General features: G+C 41.8%; 1 protein-coding gene across 1 annotated transcript in view; it reads left to right on the forward strand.

The window, feature by feature from the left end:
• The first annotated feature begins 286 nt into the window (after nt 1-286).
• LOC108785373 (parathyroid hormone/parathyroid hormone-related peptide receptor-like) overlaps nt 287-18,978 on the forward strand; it is a 28,226-nt gene continuing 9,534 nt past the window's right edge. Inside the window, exons 1-9 of the mRNA XM_018554430.1 lie at nt 287-361; nt 8,803-8,893; nt 10,746-10,781; nt 10,870-10,974; nt 11,095-11,219; nt 11,483-11,577; nt 11,721-11,892; nt 12,891-13,044; nt 15,146-15,206. Coding sequence (XP_018409932.1) covers nt 287-361; nt 8,803-8,893; nt 10,746-10,781; nt 10,870-10,974; nt 11,095-11,219; nt 11,483-11,577; nt 11,721-11,892; nt 12,891-13,044; nt 15,146-15,206 — 914 coding nt within the window. The remainder of the gene's footprint in view (nt 362-8,802; nt 8,894-10,745; nt 10,782-10,869; nt 10,975-11,094; nt 11,220-11,482; nt 11,578-11,720; nt 11,893-12,890; nt 13,045-15,145; nt 15,207-18,978) is intronic.

The following is an 18,978-nucleotide window of genomic DNA, read 5'->3' on the forward strand; positions in this document are numbered from 1 at the left end:
GGTAAGATTCGGATGAAAAAATGTGTACTGTACTCACTGAATGCACATGAGTAAATTTAGTAGATGACCTCTTATTTAGAAGAAAATATACAAAAACGCATCAACTCCTTGTGTCAGATGTAATATGACTGTGAGGTGTTTTATTCACTTTGCAAACAGAGCATCACATGTAGCTGGAGATTGATGGGAGTTTTCCTCCTGCACATAGGGAGGGTCCAGCACGCTATGTGAAGACATGGTGAATGTGTACTGCTAAGTGTCCATATACAACGTAGCTGTGCTTGCTATGGAGGTGACTGGCTGGACAGTGTTGAGGTCTATCACCTTTTGGATTATATTCCTGTCTCCAACCTGGGCAGCGGTGAGTACGGCGGTCATAGAGGGAGCTGAATATGTGTGGTTATACAGTGATATTTTTTTTATATAGAATATTTCAGTATATTTGTGGAATATAAATGTGTTTATTTGGAAGATCATATATAGGCCGATTTGCATACATTTGCTGATTTCTCATCTTACCACCTTTTTTCACATTCTGGTCCTCCACAAAGACATTTATTTGATTTTTAAGGACAGCCACTTGAACAGAACACTTTTGCAGTTGACTGTTGGAAAAAAACAAACAATCAAGTCAATAGATGTTTTAGCTGATATCCGTGAGTAATCAATATCTGAAATCATTGATTGTGAAAGATATTTTTTCATTACTCAAAGGAAAGTGTAAAGACTTTCAGTTCAGTCAATCTTTTTATAAAAGCTATCCTCGTCCCAGAATGAGCAAGCTTGGGAAAACTACGATGTGGAAGAACTCAGTAACATGTACAGGCAGATGGTATGACAGCAGGTAGTTTATGTAGAAGAGGGGTGCAGGAGGTATGATGGCGGGTAGTATGTATAGAAGAGGGGTGCAGGGTATATGACGGGAGGTAGTATGTGCAGGAGAGGCATACAGAAGGTATGACAGCAGGCAGGATGTGTAGAAGAGGGGTGCAGGAGGTATGATGGCGGGTAGTGCAAATGTGTTCACACAGGCTACAGTAAGCATGTGCAGAAATTATTAACAAGGGTGCTTTGTTATAGATTGTATGCTCCAGTGTACAAAAGTGCTTTCTTTACACCTTTTGTATCTTTTATTTTTACACTTCTTGTGTCCCTGTAAGCACCGTTAGCCTTTTCAGATGTAGATGCATGTACAGTACAAAACACCACAAAAAAATCAAGTGTGCAGTGTTTTCTAAAAGGCTTTACAGAACTGTGCATAAGGGTATTGTACTGCACATCTGCAGATCTTTGTGCACATGCTCAAGTGTTGGAGCACAAGAACTATGACGTTCCATATGCTGGTGCTTGAAATATAGATTTCAATGACAAATGATACATAACTCCATAATAAATGACTCCATCTTCTTTAAAAATATGTATTTATTATTATATTTACTATACATTTTCCCCCCATAGTCATAATCAGTATCTTAGACTCATAGTCAAATTTAGATCATTTTTCTTTATTTGCTTTATTATATTTAACTGAATTTTAGATTACTATTTTTCTTACTAATCATTTTTGTAAGCATTGTATTTTGAATTATATTATTCTTTATCTATTATCCTATATACTATAATATGTTGCGGCCTTCATTGATCAGCCATTGCTGTATTTCCTATTTTTCTACCCTTCAAATATTTGTATTAAAGTGACACTATACTCAGGAGTTAAATCCTAAATATGCATTCAAGCACCTTAACTATTAACAAAAATGCATCTTATTTGTGTATCACTTAGTCTGTATATCCTCAAATCATCTCTGAATTTGTGCTGACACTGTCCTTCCTTCTGGAGGGTGGTTACTTTTGTTCCCCATGGTCCCGGTGTGTGTTTTGTAAAGTAGCCAGTCCACCGCTCCAAGCTCGCTCCTGTGATTGACTACAGTCTCAATACAAACTAGTAAACTAAACCTGAGATTATGTTCTATCACAAGAGCAAGCTTGGAGCAGTGACTACTTTACAACACAAACAGGGACCATGGGGAAGAAAAGTAGCCACCCTCCAGAAGGAAGGACAGTGTCAGCACCAATTCAGAGATGATTTGAGGGTCTACAGCTGAGTGGTACACAAATAAGGTACATTTTTGTTAATAGTTAAGGTAAGGACGGGGACACTGTGAGTGTGTGGGACAACTCGAGGATTGGTGAGCCAATAGATGTTATATGCTGAAGACAAGCTATTTTATGTTGGACTTCCTTTATTGTCTGCCTTTGAAAGAATAATAAAGACTTTTGGTTAATGGGAAAACCCTGTGCGAGTGCTCTGTGAGCTCCCCAACATAACAGTAGTCATATTTAACCTCATACTTCTACATAGGGATGCACCAATACCGGTTTCTCTGTATCGAGTATGAATACCGATATTTATGAATCGGTACTTGCCGATAACAAATACCGATGCCGGTACTTCCTGGAGCATTTAGCCTGCTTCCTGATTAGCCAGGAAGCCTACTTAATGCCAATTGGCCGGGAAGCCGGAAGCCGGCCTCCCGGCCAAACAGAAAGCTGGGAGGTGGAGCATTGAGCCGGCCAAACAGCATGGAGCCGGCTTCCCAGCCAATCAGGAACTAGTATCGGTGCAATCCTACTTCTACATACACTAACTATTTAATATAACAGGTTTTTTATTTGACTTGTGCATGATTGTCACATGCAGTTTCATTAGCACGACAGGGACAGAAATGCATCATTATTTGGATTATTAAACGTGCACGGAAAATGAGCTCTGCATCGTATACATTGAACATCAGTGTATAATCAGCTAGATCGGTTTTTCAATATTGGATTCTGTATTTGGGACTGTATGAAGGTTCATATGTCATGCTGTGTGACAAATAGGATGCACCTTCAGCTTCAAATGACTTGAATGATAACGGCTTACACTTTCTGATGCAGTTATCGTGGGAATGGCCTTTCCATCCCACCCAAACAATATCCGAATACCAGAATCACTTGCATATACAATTAGTATTGGCCTATCCCCTTCTGGTAATTATCATGTGTAGGGGCCGCTGACCTCTACATAAACATTCCCACATCTTCTCCTCCTCCTCTTCTTCTTCTACATTTTTAGACTCTCTGTCTACAAACATTTACACAAATCAAGTCTGTTCTGTGCCGGGAAGACCTGGCTCTGCGTTCTGTATGTTATCACTGATGCATTGTTCCAGGTCACATTCTGGCAGATACAAGGCGTCCATGGCACTCAGGTGTGAAATGCATCACCTACCTGCAGAACACAGACTGTCTGTAGTGGGAGGGTCAGTACAGGCTATTTTGGATCAGTCTCCTGAGGACACGGAACAATGATGAACATGGAACTCTAGAAGGATGAAGGCTGTGATCAACATTCTGTACTAAATGTATGTCCTGCATCAGTGCTGAACAGAGTTGGCCATACGTGTCAAGATCAGAAGAATTTCATTTGAAAACATTTGTTTTCAGAACGTTCGTTCGATTTTCGAGAAGTTAATGGTATGAAACCAACAATCGTTTTCAACCACAGTGGCTAAAAACATTGTCAGCAGGATGGGAACAAATTGAGTTTTAACAGTGAATGTGGCTTATTGTTCAGGAATCCATCCCAAAATCAATTGTAAAAATGACATTTATCAAGTCTCTGATGGTATTATCCAATGTTCCAATGAGATTGTTTGTGTAAATTGTACACAAATCTCCCAGAGTATGTCCAGCTTTACCGTGTTAAAGGAGTTCTAAAGTCCCAGCATATCCTATCCTGTTATAACATCAGTATTGTAATGAGAATACATACTAGAGTTCAAGAATAGGCAACCTCTGCACACCAGCTGTGGTGAAACTAAAAATCCCATCATGCCTCTGGGAGTCATGCCTGTGGCCATCAAAGTCTTGCAATGCCTCATGGGATTTGTAGTTTCACAACAGTTAGAGTGCTGACGTTGCCTACCCCTGCTCTAGTTTTTTGATAATGCAATCATAGCTTACTTTAAAAAAAATCATTTTTACATAGTGAGTGCTGCCTTCTGTCTGCCCTCACTTTCATCATCAACTCGGATTCCCAGTGTGCTTTGCATCTCTTTCCCTGCTACTTGACATGATGAAATCTCAATTTTCAAGACTACATATCCCATTATGCATTGCTCCCAGCAGGCAATGATAATGTTACAATGTTCAGACATTGAGTTGTAGCTCAGACAGCAGGCTCTGTGAGAGTTGTGACACAAGGGAGTGCAAATTCACAGAGCTGAGTGAAATTGTATCAGTGCATTCAGGAAGTGCATTCTGTGGACATCTTCAATAAGTATGTTTATAAACTTCTAGGTGGATATGGGTATTAGGAGTGGGATAGAACCTATGGGAATTCAATATAGAAATCCATATTATTTTTAGTCTTTGACCATAGATACCCTTTAAGCTAGCCATGAATTTCTTCTCATTCAGCCCTGCACATCTCCCCTGCTTGTTATTGGATTCTGACAGCTGGCTCCTGCAGCTAATTGGTTAGGATTGTACTACATAGTGGATGGCAAATCTAAATGTGCCCACACACCTTGCGATAATCGTAAGATAATCGCGGGAAATCCCGCGATCGTACGATTATCGCAAGGTGTGTAGAAGGCGTGCGACCGTTTTTACTGTACGGTCGCAAGACTTTTATCTTAGGAATATGTTCGAAAACCAGCCGAGAATCGTACGATTGTTGGCGGGTGTGTGGCATGTTCATAAGATAAATGCCGCACGGGCCGGTGTGCGCAAGCGCACACTGCCTGTTCAGCATTGCGGTCATCGGAAGCCCCGCCCTTCAGCGGGGCGGGCTTGCGATTATCGCAAGTACGATCTGCCTGTCCAAGATGGGCAGATCGTAAGTTTTTTTAAATTACCTTACAAGACAAAAGTCTTGCGATGGTTGTAAGGTCTGTGGCCAGCTTTAAACAGGAGATTGTGCAGAGATTGCATGGTTAGCTTAAAGTATACACAAAGGCACATCTAATGTATTTTTTGAGGTCTTTATTGCTGTCTCTGTGCTAGCTGGGGAAATTCACCCGCTCTCTTTGTCCTGGTGACAATTGTGACCCATGGTGATAGGAATTCCAAAATTTACAGGTGTCACCAGAACAAGAGGTTAAGGAAAATCTTCCAACTGGAACCCTGTTCTGGAGGCAACTGTTAAGGAACTGAATTTGTATCAGTTTGTAGAGATTTCCTCTTACTTCCTGTTGCATCTCCTGGACAGGAAGGGAAGGGGAAATCTCCCAAATGAGACAATGTCAGCTAAAAATAAATTGACAGGATTTAACCCTTCCCTACTCTATCCAAAACAAACTAAAAAGAGTTGGCTATGCATACCCTTTAAGTCCTCGGTAATTCCAGTCCTCAGAGAGCAATAAAAACCTGAGAGATGTTCTTAAAGGTGAACTATGGGGTCTGGGCTTTTCCCCATAGTTCTCCTTAGAGTAACGGGAGGACACAAACTAGCGTCCTCCCGTTACCCTAAGCTCAGTATACCGCAAGCTACAGCTCGCGGTATACTGAGATGCCGCAGCCGGAGCGGATCCCGACATCGATGTCGAGATCCGCCCAGCTGCGTGAGTGACAGCTGGCTCTGCCTATCTAGAGGCAGAGCCAGCTTTACCTGCCCCCTCCCCCGTCCGATCCGCCAGTCATCGCTGTCGGATCGGAGCGGGGAGGAGGGAATCCATCCCCTCCCCTGTCACGGCAGAGAGCCGTGACAGGATCGAGGGGTGAGTGAACGCCGGTATATGTTCGCTCACCTCCCGATCTACTGAGCCGACCTGTGACAGTCTCATTGTCACAGGTCGGCTAGAACTATGAGGTGAGTGAAAAGCACTCACCTCATAGTTCTCCTTTAATCATACCTAACTCCTCAAAAGTTTTGTCTGGAGTTTAAAAAGAACCCATGTCCCGAATATGGACATTAAAGTAGTACATATTCTTAATAAGCAGAAAAAGATATTTAAAATAATCTATTCTACTTACAGCTGCTTGTAAGTAATTCATTATCAGGGGCAATTTACACCACAGTGCCCTGTGCTGCATCACACGTGTTGTCATCTCCTGAAGTGTGTTACTTTAAACTGCCCAAAATGAATGGCTGAAAGGAAATGTCACGTTTCAGTTGGTTTCTAACAGGCTGCCAAGATTCTGCTGCAATTTAAAGTAATATAAATATATCTCAGATGTCTGTGCCTCTTCCGTGAACTTTGAAGATGAATTTCCCCAAAATACCTATAGCTGCAGAGGTGAATGAGGGCTTGTTTTACCTTAGTGTGCATAGTCTGGGTACAGGTTCAGTTTCAGTGCTCCTTCACATCTGAAAGGTAAAAGGCTCAGATCAGAAAGACTGCATGTACAACACACCCAAACTGTCTGATAGGACGTTTGTTACTTTGTTAAAGCGTAAACCCTTACAACAAACTTTTCTTATTGGTCTGTTAGATATATAATTGAAAGTATTTTGTTATATCTCTACCTGTTGATCCTGCTAGAAATCTTGTGAGCTGATAACGTCCTGTGTTCTCTGCTGACTAGCATTGTTCCCAGCTTTCTCTTTGGACTAAAGAACACCTCCCCTATGCTATGAAGAAGAGTAGATGGGGAGGTATTCTATGAACCTGTATTAGGGTGACAACGCTACACCTCAATGGATACAGTACAATCACCCTAGGACAGGAAGGGGGTTACTGGTAGGATCACCAGGTAGAAAAAAAAATGAGGCTGAAAATATTGAAAACTAATGCAGCCACGGCATCTAGGGACTGATGAGCTGAAGAATATCAAATTTTTGCTTTTGGGTTCAGAGACATTTTAAGCTTTTCCTTTGTCTGTGTATCATATCCCTTGTGTAGACAGAATATATCAGCTTGACAGGCCAAAATGTAAAAAATATTGCTTTTTTTTTTTTCTTTTTCTATAAATAACACAGTAACATATTCCCAGTCCTGTCAGTGTGACCATAAATGTCGTACTGCAAAGAACAGGCAGTACCTGTCCTCAAATGACTCACATAGTGTCAGTACCAACCTCAAACCTCTCCCCAATTCAGCCAAAAGATGAATGCAGCGCCGGCACATTCAAACAGTGAAAGCTTTATTTCATATTCTCTTTTAAAGGGAAACCCTCTATTCTTAGTTACAAACAGATCTTCCAGCTTGTCGAAAATTTGATATTTTTACAATAAAAAATTGCTTTTAGTGATCGAAAATACTGAATATCCCACCACTATATGGCCTGATGGCCACAAGCAACACTCAGATTGGCATTCTTATTGAGTCGGGTTTAGCTAACCTTAGGTTGGGTATATACAGACAGATGTCTCACTTAGAACAGCAGAAAGAGACATATCAGGTTGTCCTGAAGCCAGTTTCTGCCTGGACTCTGCCTGGATAGAGTTAAAAAAACCAATTGAGCCACCATATGTAAGGACTGCTAAGCTGCAATACATACAATTTTGGTTAATGGGTTTTAGAAACACTTTAATCACACTGTAAATTAATGGAAGACACCATGGGCATGCTTCACACATAAGCATGTCTACTCACACCATATTATCTCCTGTCAGCCATGTAATATAAAAAATGTGATGATGTTTCAAATCTCATCAATTTAAAGTGTTAGTACACCCAAAATCAGACATCCCGACTGTCCTGGACGTTCCCGGAGTCTCCTGCTATAAGATAGCGGTTCACTGATGCCCGAAAGGGAAACATTTAATCCCGGCAAGATTTACTCTATCTAGCAGAGTAAACCTTTCCGGGATACCTGGCGGTTCTACTCCCCCGGCTGGTCTACAACACTTCCCAGTGGCCGCTGTCAGAATAAAAAGAAAAAAACCAGCAGATAGCAGGGAAGCATTAGCTTCCCTGCTATCTGCTGATTCCACTGCTGTCTGTTTTTTTTTATGTTGACAGCGGCCACTGTCCAAATAGAAAAAACCCCAGAAAGGGCACCTCCCTGAAATGAGAAGGGCGCCTCCCTGAAATTAGCTTTTTCAGGTTAAGTTGTTTGCAAAACAGTTGAATTTTTTTTTGTAGACGCTAGAAAGCTATAGCAGGGGTATTAATTAGGGATGCACAGATACTTTTTGAGTACCAGTGCCGATACGTGTCATTTTCATGAGAACTACCAGGTTTGCAGCGGTTGCAGCTGGGACCTGGCTCTGGCACTCCACCACTGTCCTGAAATCATTAGTCTGTATTGATTTAGAAAAACTGTCACATGACAATAAACAAAAATGTATCGGTACTTGTAAGTACTCGGCAAGTACCAGTACTCGTACTCGCAAAACTGGTATCTGTGCATCCCTTTATTTATATTTATAAAACCAAAATCGTACATTAAAACAGAGATGTACAAATCCCAGGAGCTCCGTGTGCTCCTTACAAATGACAGCTGCCTCCTAATTTTTGAATTTTTCTTTAGTCTAGTCTTGGAGCTCAAAAGTATTGGTACATGTATTCGTACTTGTACCGAGTACTGTACTTGGTATCTGTGCAACCCTAGTATTAATCTAAAAACATTTACAAAGTCAGGGGCTGTCACTAGGCCCCACCTACAGTATGTCTAAAATATTTGTTTTGAGTGGACTGCCCCTTTAAACTGGTTTACTATGAAAACTCCTTGTCACTGCTTTCATAGCTAAGTATGACTTTGTGTACCTCCACCTTACATAGCCGTGTATCTTCTAAAAAGAAGAGGAGAGTGTCGATCTCCAAGAGATTGTCATCTCCTGTATATTAATACTTTCTTTACTTGTTCTAGGTGGACACAGATGATGTCATCACCAGGGATGAACAGATATTCCTGCTGTCCCAAGCAATGCGCCACTGCCAGATCCAGGTGTTGGCTCACAGTTCCCAATGGAAACAGAACTCTTCAAATGGTTAATATTGTCTTACCAGGAAAGCATATATAAAGAGAAACAAGGAAGCTGCCATTGCTGACCTATTCTTCTAAAAATGTTAGTTGCTTTGCTGTCATATTAACCTTCTTCTAGTCAACACCTAGAGGTGTTTTAAAAAAATGTGCAGAGTCCTGTGAAACTATGGAGGCTTTTCCCCATAGTTCTCCTTAGGGTAACGGGAGGACACAAACTAGCATCCTCCCGTCACCCTAGGCTCAGTATACCGCGAGCTGTAGCTCACGGTATATTGAGACGCCGCAGCTGAAGCGGATCCCGACAATTGTGCCGGGATCCACCCAGCTGCGTGACTGACAGCTGGCTCTGCCTATCTGGAGGCAGAGCCAGCTGTACCCGCCCCCTCCCCCGTCCGTTCTGCCAGCCAGCGCTGGCGGATCGGAGGGGGGAGGGGGGAATCCAGCCCCTCCCCTGTCACGGCAGAGAGCCGTGAAGGGATCGAGAGATGAGCGAACGCCGGTATGTGTTCGCTCACCTCCCGATCTACTGAGCCAACCTGTGACAGTCTCATTGTCACAGGTCGGCTAGAACTATGAGGTGAGTGAAAAACACTTACCTTATAGTTCTCCTTTAAATGTAATATCAGGTAAAACACAGCATTTTGGCCACTATATGGAGCTGAGCAGCATAGGAAAGAAATATATGTTTTTCTATAACCCTCAGCTCCATCTAATGGCCATAATGTGGTATTTTTCTGATATCACATTTGACCTGGAAATAAATTATACCAATAACATCTTTTGTTTCCTCCTTTCACACAGAATACCTGAGCATGCAGTTTCACAGAACAATGGCTCTGCAATCCTTTTTTAAATGCACCCCTTTCAGTCAATACTTCTATAGTCACTGACCTGGAACAGTTATACATTTAAGGACATTACTTTCCTGATCTGCATACTTGTTTCAGATTAGTGATTCAGGATATATAAATGAAACACTGGTTGAGAGGGACCCAGTGATTGGCTGGGGAACTGCACATAAACTCACAGTGCCCCTCATTGGATTTCCCACACTTCCGCACAGTCACACTTTACCTAGGTAGGTACAATCAATGCCATAACACCTGTAATTAAACAGATAAATGCCAACTATAATCCAGCCAGGCTGACTACAGCTCTGGCAATCACTAAATTTCTAGTAACCACCTCACAAAGGTAACGAGGGCTACATAAGCCATAGGGACAGGGTAGCAGCCATTCAACAGGTATATTTCAGAAGGAGGTCACCAATTGCAGCCTCTATATTTTTCTTACCGAATGGTGTTTAAAATATGTATATCTTTGTGTACCCATATCTTTATTTAGTCAGTAATGGAGTCACTCCTATACATTACTGCTATATAAGGGATGGCACTTGCACTGTAAATATTTGATATGGGAAAGCAAACCATCAGTTTTTCAGGCTTGATTATAGGTAATGCATTGACTAGACATGGGTACTTTTTATACAGTAATCCTAAATGAATGACCCCCTCCCACCAACACGCACCTACAAGTCTTACTCCTGTCACTCAAAGTCAACTGCATTCCGTGTAAATCTTTACTGTGCAACCCACTGGACGGCCTCACCATAGCAATGAATTCTTATTCTTCTGCATATATGGGGAGGAAGAATGTCTTGCTGGGAGACTTCTGCAGCAACAAAGATCTTGAAGGAGTGGGGGCATGTAAGTATAAAACTTGCAGAGGGTTGCTGGGTGGAATCATTGAGAGAATAACTGTACTAAAAGTTAGTTATCTTCTAAAAATCCAAACAAAACCCACGCTAGCAGCATACAAAAATACAGACACGGGCTTGGTGGTAAGAAGTAGTCAGAACTTAAGTGCTGCCATTTTGCTAACCAATGGGCCAGGATGTAACCATTTTAGAGTTTATTACCTAAACTCAGTATACATATCTTATCATCTCAGGGTGCCCTCCAGAATGGGATGGAATAACCTGCTGGCCACAAGGATTTCCTAACCAGCTGGTTTCGGTTCCCTGTCCAGAACACATCTATGACTTCAACCACCAAGGTGATTATTTCATAAGTAGTTGCAGGCAAAGATACGACAACCTCACCAATAGTAGGGCTCTTTAAGCATCTGATTTTCCTTGTTCTGAGGCATTTCTTTTTTTGGGGGGATTGATTTCAGGATTTGCTCATAGAAGATGTGGCTCTTCTGGCATGTGGCTTCAGGTGCCAGGAGTCAATAAGACCTGGGCCAACTACAGTGAGTGCCTCACATTGGTCAGTCCGGGGAGGAGGACCCAGGAGAAGGTATAAGGCAACTGTGTAAAATAAAACATGTATACAATATTTGCTACAACTATTAAGAAGCTAGATGTATTTTTAAAATGTAGCTTACAAAATTAAAGCAGTTACTTGATTGGTTGTTATGGGTATATATTCACCCACTGATATCCCTTGACTTTTTTGTTTTTATAATGAGAACCATTTATTATATATGTGTTTGATTGATACTGACCAAGATATTCATGGGGGGGGGTCAGCAGACATAAGTGAATTGCATCTCTCTACAGGAAGTGTTTGAGCGTCTGCGGCTAATATACACTGTAGGATATTCAGTCTCTCTGGCTACGCTTCTGATTGCCCTTTGTATACTCTGCTACTTCAAGTAAGATCTTAGATTATAAAAGTATTATAATCTATATCTATCTCGTAGTCATCTATATCTTGTAGTAAAAATAAATTTCAATTATCCTTCAATAATACCTGTTTGTGAATTGCTTGGATTGTATTTACTTCCCATTGTGGCAGGCGCTTACACTGCACCCGAAATTACATCCACATCCACCTCTTCACCTCATTCATCTGCCGGGCAGGGAGCGTATTACTGAAAGACGCGGTGCTCTATTCCAGGGAGGACGAAGGGGTAATAGAGGATGAACTGGGAGAAATTGCACTGCCTAAGGCATCCGAGATCCAGTGGGTGAGTCAGTATGCGGAGGGGTTTTGAGAACTTGAAAGAAAATCTGTGTGTGATCAGGCCCACCAACAATAGGTAGAGTACAGAATACTTGGCTCCTGAGCTTTCCTTTAACTTTCTAGTTTAATCACCTGACAGTTAAAGTGTTACTAAGCAATCCCTGTTAAAACTATATCCCAGTCCTACTTAGTGTTCTCAACCACCATGTGTTTTGGGTTTAGTAACACTTGAGCTCTTTTTACAGGTTCATTAACAGAAGGTAAACTGACAGTTGACTCTTTTGCAAGAGTTCATTTAGAAGAGTACTGAAGAAGAGTATTTTTTCTTTATGGAGTGGGTCATATGTTTGCCACATGTTACCGTATCACATATGTGTCAACCAGCCTTAAAGCCCAAGTGAACCTTTAGTTTAAGTGAGCTAAATACATTCCAGGTGTATAAAAACAAAAAGTGGGAGGACTGTAGATCATGCACCGGTCCTAGCAAACATACCTTAGGAGAAGAGATATTAGGTTCTAAAATGGTATTAACCTGGTTTCAGTAACGTTGTATGTAGGGACAGGACCATAAAAAATATATATTGTAAAAAAAATCTGCTTCTTTAAGCAAAGCGGGGAATGGTGAAGTTTCAACTTACATAGCCTTGCAGGGGTGAAGTAAATTTAATGATGGGGAGATCTATTGAAGTATTGGCCTAATTAATGGATCTGCACAGAAAGTTGAAATGTTCCTTCAAAGAAAACCTGTCATAAGACATATAATGTGCTGTTGGTGACCAGTTGAAGCGATATGGATGTTTTGATGAGAGAAAAATATACAATGGTACTGATCTATAAAAGGTGAAGGAAAGGAAGTTTCAGGTTCCTTGTAGCAAGCACGTATTGTCATTTTCTTTTTAGTTTGCAGAATAAGGTGGATTTGAATCTGAATGGTTGCTCTGGGCTATGCACATTTTCTGCTTTCCTGTTGGATGAAATCAGCCTGTGTGTCTTCTGTCATAGGTGGGCTGCAAGGTGACGGTCACCCTCTTCCTATACTTCTTGGCCACTAATCACTACTGGATCCTGGTGGAAGGCCTCTACCTGCATAGCCTCATCTTCATGGCGTACCTGTCTGACCGCAGCTACTTCTGGGCGCTCACCATCATAGGCTGGGGTGAGATTAGGGGTGATGTTTCCAAGGGATATATAAGAGGTCAATGTGCTATCTGGTAGTTTTTAATGTGTGGGATATTTTTTACCTTTTTTTTGCAACTATGTGATGCCGCTCTTCGTCCACGTAGGGCAAACGCCATCCAGCTCTTTTAATTTCGGTTTAGGTGGTACATGGGTCAGCCCTCTACTGATCTATGAGACCATGTTGGGAAGATGCCCCCCATTTCTGATCTTAACATATCAGCTCCTGATTCACTAAAGCTGGCCATACACCGGTAGATTTTAGAACGAACTTTCATACAAACAATCTCATCAGAGCATTTCATAATACCATCAGAGACCTGTAGAATATTTGATTTGATTTTACAATTCAATCTTGGAAAGGAATGGAGTTTCTCGAATGAAAACCAAATCCACTGTTAGAATTTTGTTCATTCCAGAAGTATTTTCCACCTTGATATTTTTTGTCACTGCAGTTGAAATTGATCATCGATTTAACCCCATTAACTAGGGAATCAAACTATGGAAATTAGCGTTTGTAAAAAAACGTTTGAATGAAATTCCTCTGTTATGGCCAGCTTAAGATCCAAGTTTTCTGGTTCCCCAGCAGAAGCTGGCTGCACTATGTATAACTACAGAAAATATGTAGGATAAAGTGAAGAAGGTTTGAAACATCTGTAAGGTGTTTATTGAGTTCTGTGTCCCCACTGGGAAGAATTACCTTCTCTTCAGTCCTTGTGACAGCGGTGGGAAAACAAATATTTTACAGTTGTCACTGGAATAGTCTGTATGGTAAAATATGTTCCAATAGGGACACCATTTCTGAAGACAGCTATCTAGGGCTCCATTCAGTGCTTTGTGATGCAGGTGTACGTGCAATGCCGCACATGATCCCACATTCCATGTTAGGTGCACTGTGGTGCCATTATTTATTTCTTAGTGGCCCCCCAATACACCTAGCAATCACATGTGTGTTGTATCACACCACATCACATTGTAACTTACAATTTAAAAAGAACAGTGCTTGCACTTCATTCATGCACTTGCATTCAAATGTATGAGCTGCCCTACTGGAGCGCACTGCAATACACCCTACAGCAGGGGTAGCCAACTCCGGGCACTCCAGCTGTGGTGAAACTACAAATCCCATGATACATCTCTCTCCAGGAGTCATGTCTGTGGCTGTGGGAATCTTGCAATACCTCATGGGAATTGTAGTTCCACCAATCTGGCGGGCAAGAGTTTGGCTACCCCTGTCCTACAGCATCGCAGAGTTGTGAACGGGGGCTAAGAGGGTATTTCCCTCACTTTGGAGAGATCTCTTCTTACTTCCCGTTGTGACTCAGACGCAAGAAATGAAGAGAAATCTCTCCAATGTGACACAGACAACAATAGACACAGACAAAAGCTGATAGGGGCTGGGAGCTTTCCCTAGTCCATCTAAAACTACATAAAAAATACAAGTTTTGGTTAAAAAAACATTGTTAAGGAAACCTATACTCAGTGATATAAAGTAACTGTTATTACTGACTTCTCAAAAATGCCTATCAGCCCCGTTGATCCCTTTTGGCTTTCATAGACCCTGACACAATGCATGTATGCAGATTAGGAGATCTGACCTCACTGGCTGGATGCTGGTTTCATGGCAGATAGTTTGAAACTACTGAAGGCAAGCAATTAGCATTTTCAGAAGCAAAGGCAGCCTACATATTATCCTCAATACAGGCTTCCTTTAATAGGTTGTAGATAGTTAAACTGTGCTTAGAAATCTGCGTGAATGATCACAAATAGTTTTGTTGCACACAAGTGCTCATTATTGTTCCTTTATTAGTCCCCAAGTAGCTGCTTATTGCCGTGCGATTCAGCAGAGCTGAGCTAGTAAAAATCGGCCTTGGATGGCTCGCCTAACGGTATAACAGAGTGTAGATATATTGTAATAACAGACGTCAGTGGAGTATAGTGTTCCCCATTGGTACAAGACCACTGCTCAAAGTGACGCCCTGAATGCCAGATAATAACAACTGCACATTTAAAAATTAAATTTAGCCGTGTGTTTTCTATGGTTTTCTTTTCACTATTGTATCTGAATTTATTTTTTTCAGGACTCCCTTCAGTATTTGTCTCTGTGTGGGCGAGTGTACGGGTATCTCTTGCGGATACACAGTATGTACAGTATGCGTTGTCATCTAACTTGCCCCTTAAGGGGATGCAGTCATGAATAAAACTTGGAGGCTGCCATTTTTTGATGTCTCCTTCTTGAAATGCTTGATTACTGGCCCTCATGCTGACTCACTGGCTTTAATACGTCAAGCCATTGGTCTGGAACAGGCATACGGATAAGAAATCCTGACCTTTGTCTGACTCAGTGGCGCAACCAGAGTTATGGGTGCCCGGGGCAGAATATTGTTTTACCACGGGGATTATTATTATTATTATTATTATACAGGATTTATATAGCGCCAATAGTCGCACAGCGCTTTACAATATAAGGAGGATCTGCTGAAATGACTAAATACACACAATTATCACCTACATGTCATGGGGGAGCAGCCAATATACCGTCCAGTGCTTATTGCCACCACAAACAATGTATCAGAATTCACCCTCTGCACGTCCATGACTGACAACACAGCTTACATACTGCAGAATAGGGGAGGATGTTTTTCTTAGAGGAAGAGCTATTTTTTCCTGAGTCAGACTTCTTCAGCTATGAGAAACTGAGAGGTCACAAAGAGGTGTTACTTTTGTTATATTCTTGCGTTGAAGGATATGCCGCCAAATTTGAGAAACACCCTCTATATACTGTATTTGTTAAGTTCCTATTCACACCTGCCATCTTGTAGCTGAAAGGACTAAGCCCTACACCGCTCAAACAGAGGAATTCAATTGTTTTCAATGGCCACTGTTTACATCTAAGAATCCTGTCGCTTCTAGCAAAATGTCTGTCGCTGGAAAAAGTACATGAGCTACTTTTCTGCACTTTTGGCCTCGTAGACTTCAATGGAAATGCATGTTAACACAAAAATCACCCCTCTTCCTCTGTCCAAGCTCAAGATGCGTGTAAAAATACTTGAACAAAACACTTAAAAACGTGTGACAAATGTGTGTCGACACACTCAAAAAAGGTTTAAAACGCTGGACAAAAAAAGGCGTTTAAACGCTAACACTTAGGTGTAAATGGAGTCTAAAGGTTCACATTCATTAAGCCTATCTAAAAATAATTTAAAAAAAATAAAAGATTTTTTGCCTTTTTAGCTGTTTCTTTAGAACAGAACTATACATAGGACTCTACAGGCAGCTTCTAGTGGTTGGACTAGATGCCTGTAAGCAAGTAAGGGACAGCCTAAAGCTGGCCATACACCTAAAGATTATCTGCAGATTTTCTATGGTCAGATGGAAAAAGTGCAACAGATTCCTCCATCTACGCTAAACTGTGTGGATGGAGCAATCTCCCACTGGGCCAAGCTTCAGGATCGGCCCCGCCCTTCTCTCTAAATACCTGAACAATCTGATTAGATACAGGCATTGTTCAGGTATTTGGACAGCCAGTGGGACTGACTAGCAAGATCCTGAAGCTTGGCCCAGTGGGAGATTCCTCCATTCACACAGTTAGCGTAGATGGGGGAATCTGTTGCACTTTTTCAATATGACCATAAAAAAATCTGCAGAAAAACTATAGGTGTATGGTCAGTTTAAAGCTGGCCACACACTGTGTGTATTTCGGCCACTTCGTGATAAACAGCAGCACCCCAGCCGCTGTCAGAATACAAAGCACGGGAGATTCGTCCATCCATATCGTTTAGTGTGCATAGAGGAATATGGTAATCTTTTTTTTTGGTTCAGCCCACAGGTTGAACGAGAAAAATATATAACGGTGTATACTCTACTTAAGGGGAATATTTTTTAAAGAAGTTCATGAATATACAATGCCTTGAGGTTTTTAAAAGAGAACTATGGAGTAAGTGTTTTTCCCCATAGTTCTCTTTAGGGTCACGGGAGGACATGTACTAACCTCCTCCCGTGACCCAAAACTCAGTATATAGCGGGCTATTGCCAACTATATACTGGGAGCGGTGCAGCCTGGGACGGATCACGGATCCCGACAATACTATCGAGATCCACCCAGCTGCGTGAGTGACAGCTGGCTCTGCCTATCTAGAGGCAGAGCCAGCTGTGCCCTCCCCCTTCGCCATCCGTTCCGAGAGTCAGGGCTGGAGGATCGGAGAGGGGAATCCCTGCGGGGAGCGGTGACTGACAGTGAGATGATCGGAAAGTGCAGGGAGATGATCGGAAAGTGAGTGAGCGACGGTATGTGTTCGCTCACTAACTGATCAATAGAGTCGACCTGTGACAGCTTCACAGCTCTAACTATGAGGATGAGTGGAAATCACTCATCATCATAGTTCTCCTTTGACCCTTTGTTAGAACAGACCCTCCTGCTAGTAAACAAGTAATAAGAAAATCTGCCAGCACAGTACAGACAGGGTTAATTACTTGAAACAAAATCCCCCCCAGCCCCCAGACAGATTTAAGCAGGATTTTTTAGTCCTGGGGTTTGCAGAAACATCATCAAAAAAAGGTAAGCTGCAAATTTTAAATATTTTTACGTTATGTGAATGGGAACATGTAACAAATGCAAAGTAGGTCTTATCCCAATTTGGCTGCAAGCGTGGAAATCCACTTTAAGCAGGGTATATATGGTTAAAATTTCAAACGCTTGTATGAAAAATCTGGTCACATTCGATAATGCCATCAGAGACTTAAAGGAGAACTATGGGGTCAGAGCTTTTCCCCATAGTTCTCAGGGTAACGGGAAGACACAAACTAGCGTCCTCCCGTTACCCTGAGCTCAGTATACCGCCAGCTACAGCTCGCGGTATACTAAGGCGCCGCAGCCGGAGCGGATCCCGACATCGATGTCGAGATCCGCCCAGCTGCGTGAGTGACAGCTGGCTCTGCCTATCTAGAGGCAGAGCCAGCTGTACCCGCCCCCTCCCCCTTCTGTTCCGCCAGTCAGTACTGGCGGATCGGAGCGGGGAGGGGGGAATCCAGCCCCTACCCTGTCACGGCAGAGAGCCGTGACAGGATCGAGGAGTGAGCGAACGTCGGTATGTGTTCGCTTACTTCCCGATCTACTGAGCCGACCTGTGACAGTCTCTTTGTCACAGGTCGGCTAGAACTATGAGGTGAATGAAAAACACTCACCTCATAGTTCTCCTGTAAGAAATATTGTTCAAAATTAAGTTTTTTAACATTCAATTTTGGAATGAGTTTAATTTCCCCACCAAAAGACCACATTCACTGTTAGAATTTTGTGTGTTAGAGGAAACATTTTTCAACCATCACTTTTTTTCACAAATATTTAATATATGGCAGTTTACCAGTCCTTAGATGTGGTGGCTGATCGGAATAATGTTTTCAGGCTGTTTTCCCCTCTGTTTTACCTTGTGATCCTGCCAGTAACACAATTCCTGTTCTAGTGTAATAATGCACACTCACTGTATCTATGAAGGAGCAGCGTTGTCTGATTTAGACCACCAGCACCTCCCTCTGTCCTGATCTCCGTTACATAGGGAAGATGTGTTTTATAGTTCATAGAGGATAGCTGGGAAAACTGATAACAATGGTTGAGATTTCAGTTCAGTGAACATGAAGTTACAAAGACACTGGGATTGTGGCAAGATCAACATTTATATTCTGTAAATTGAGAAAATGTACTTTTTTTTTTTTTTAAATAATAAGATTTTATTACGTTTTTTTCAATACAAAAAGTACATCAATACAAAAGTACAGAAGTACAAAGTGCAATCACGTCCAAATATCAATACAGAATCTCGGGATGTATTTACATGTCCTCACTGAGCAGATATATATAGCAGATATGTGTATACATGAATGCCTGCCATCCAGTAGTCACGTTGGCAGCGGTGTTAGA

The sequence above is a fragment of the Nanorana parkeri genome, unplaced genomic scaffold (genome assembly GCF_000935625.1).
Source record: "Nanorana parkeri isolate BGI_ZX_2015 unplaced genomic scaffold, ASM93562v1 scaffold158, whole genome shotgun sequence".
In the NCBI taxonomy this organism is placed as follows: domain Eukaryota; kingdom Metazoa; phylum Chordata; class Amphibia; order Anura; family Dicroglossidae; genus Nanorana; species Nanorana parkeri.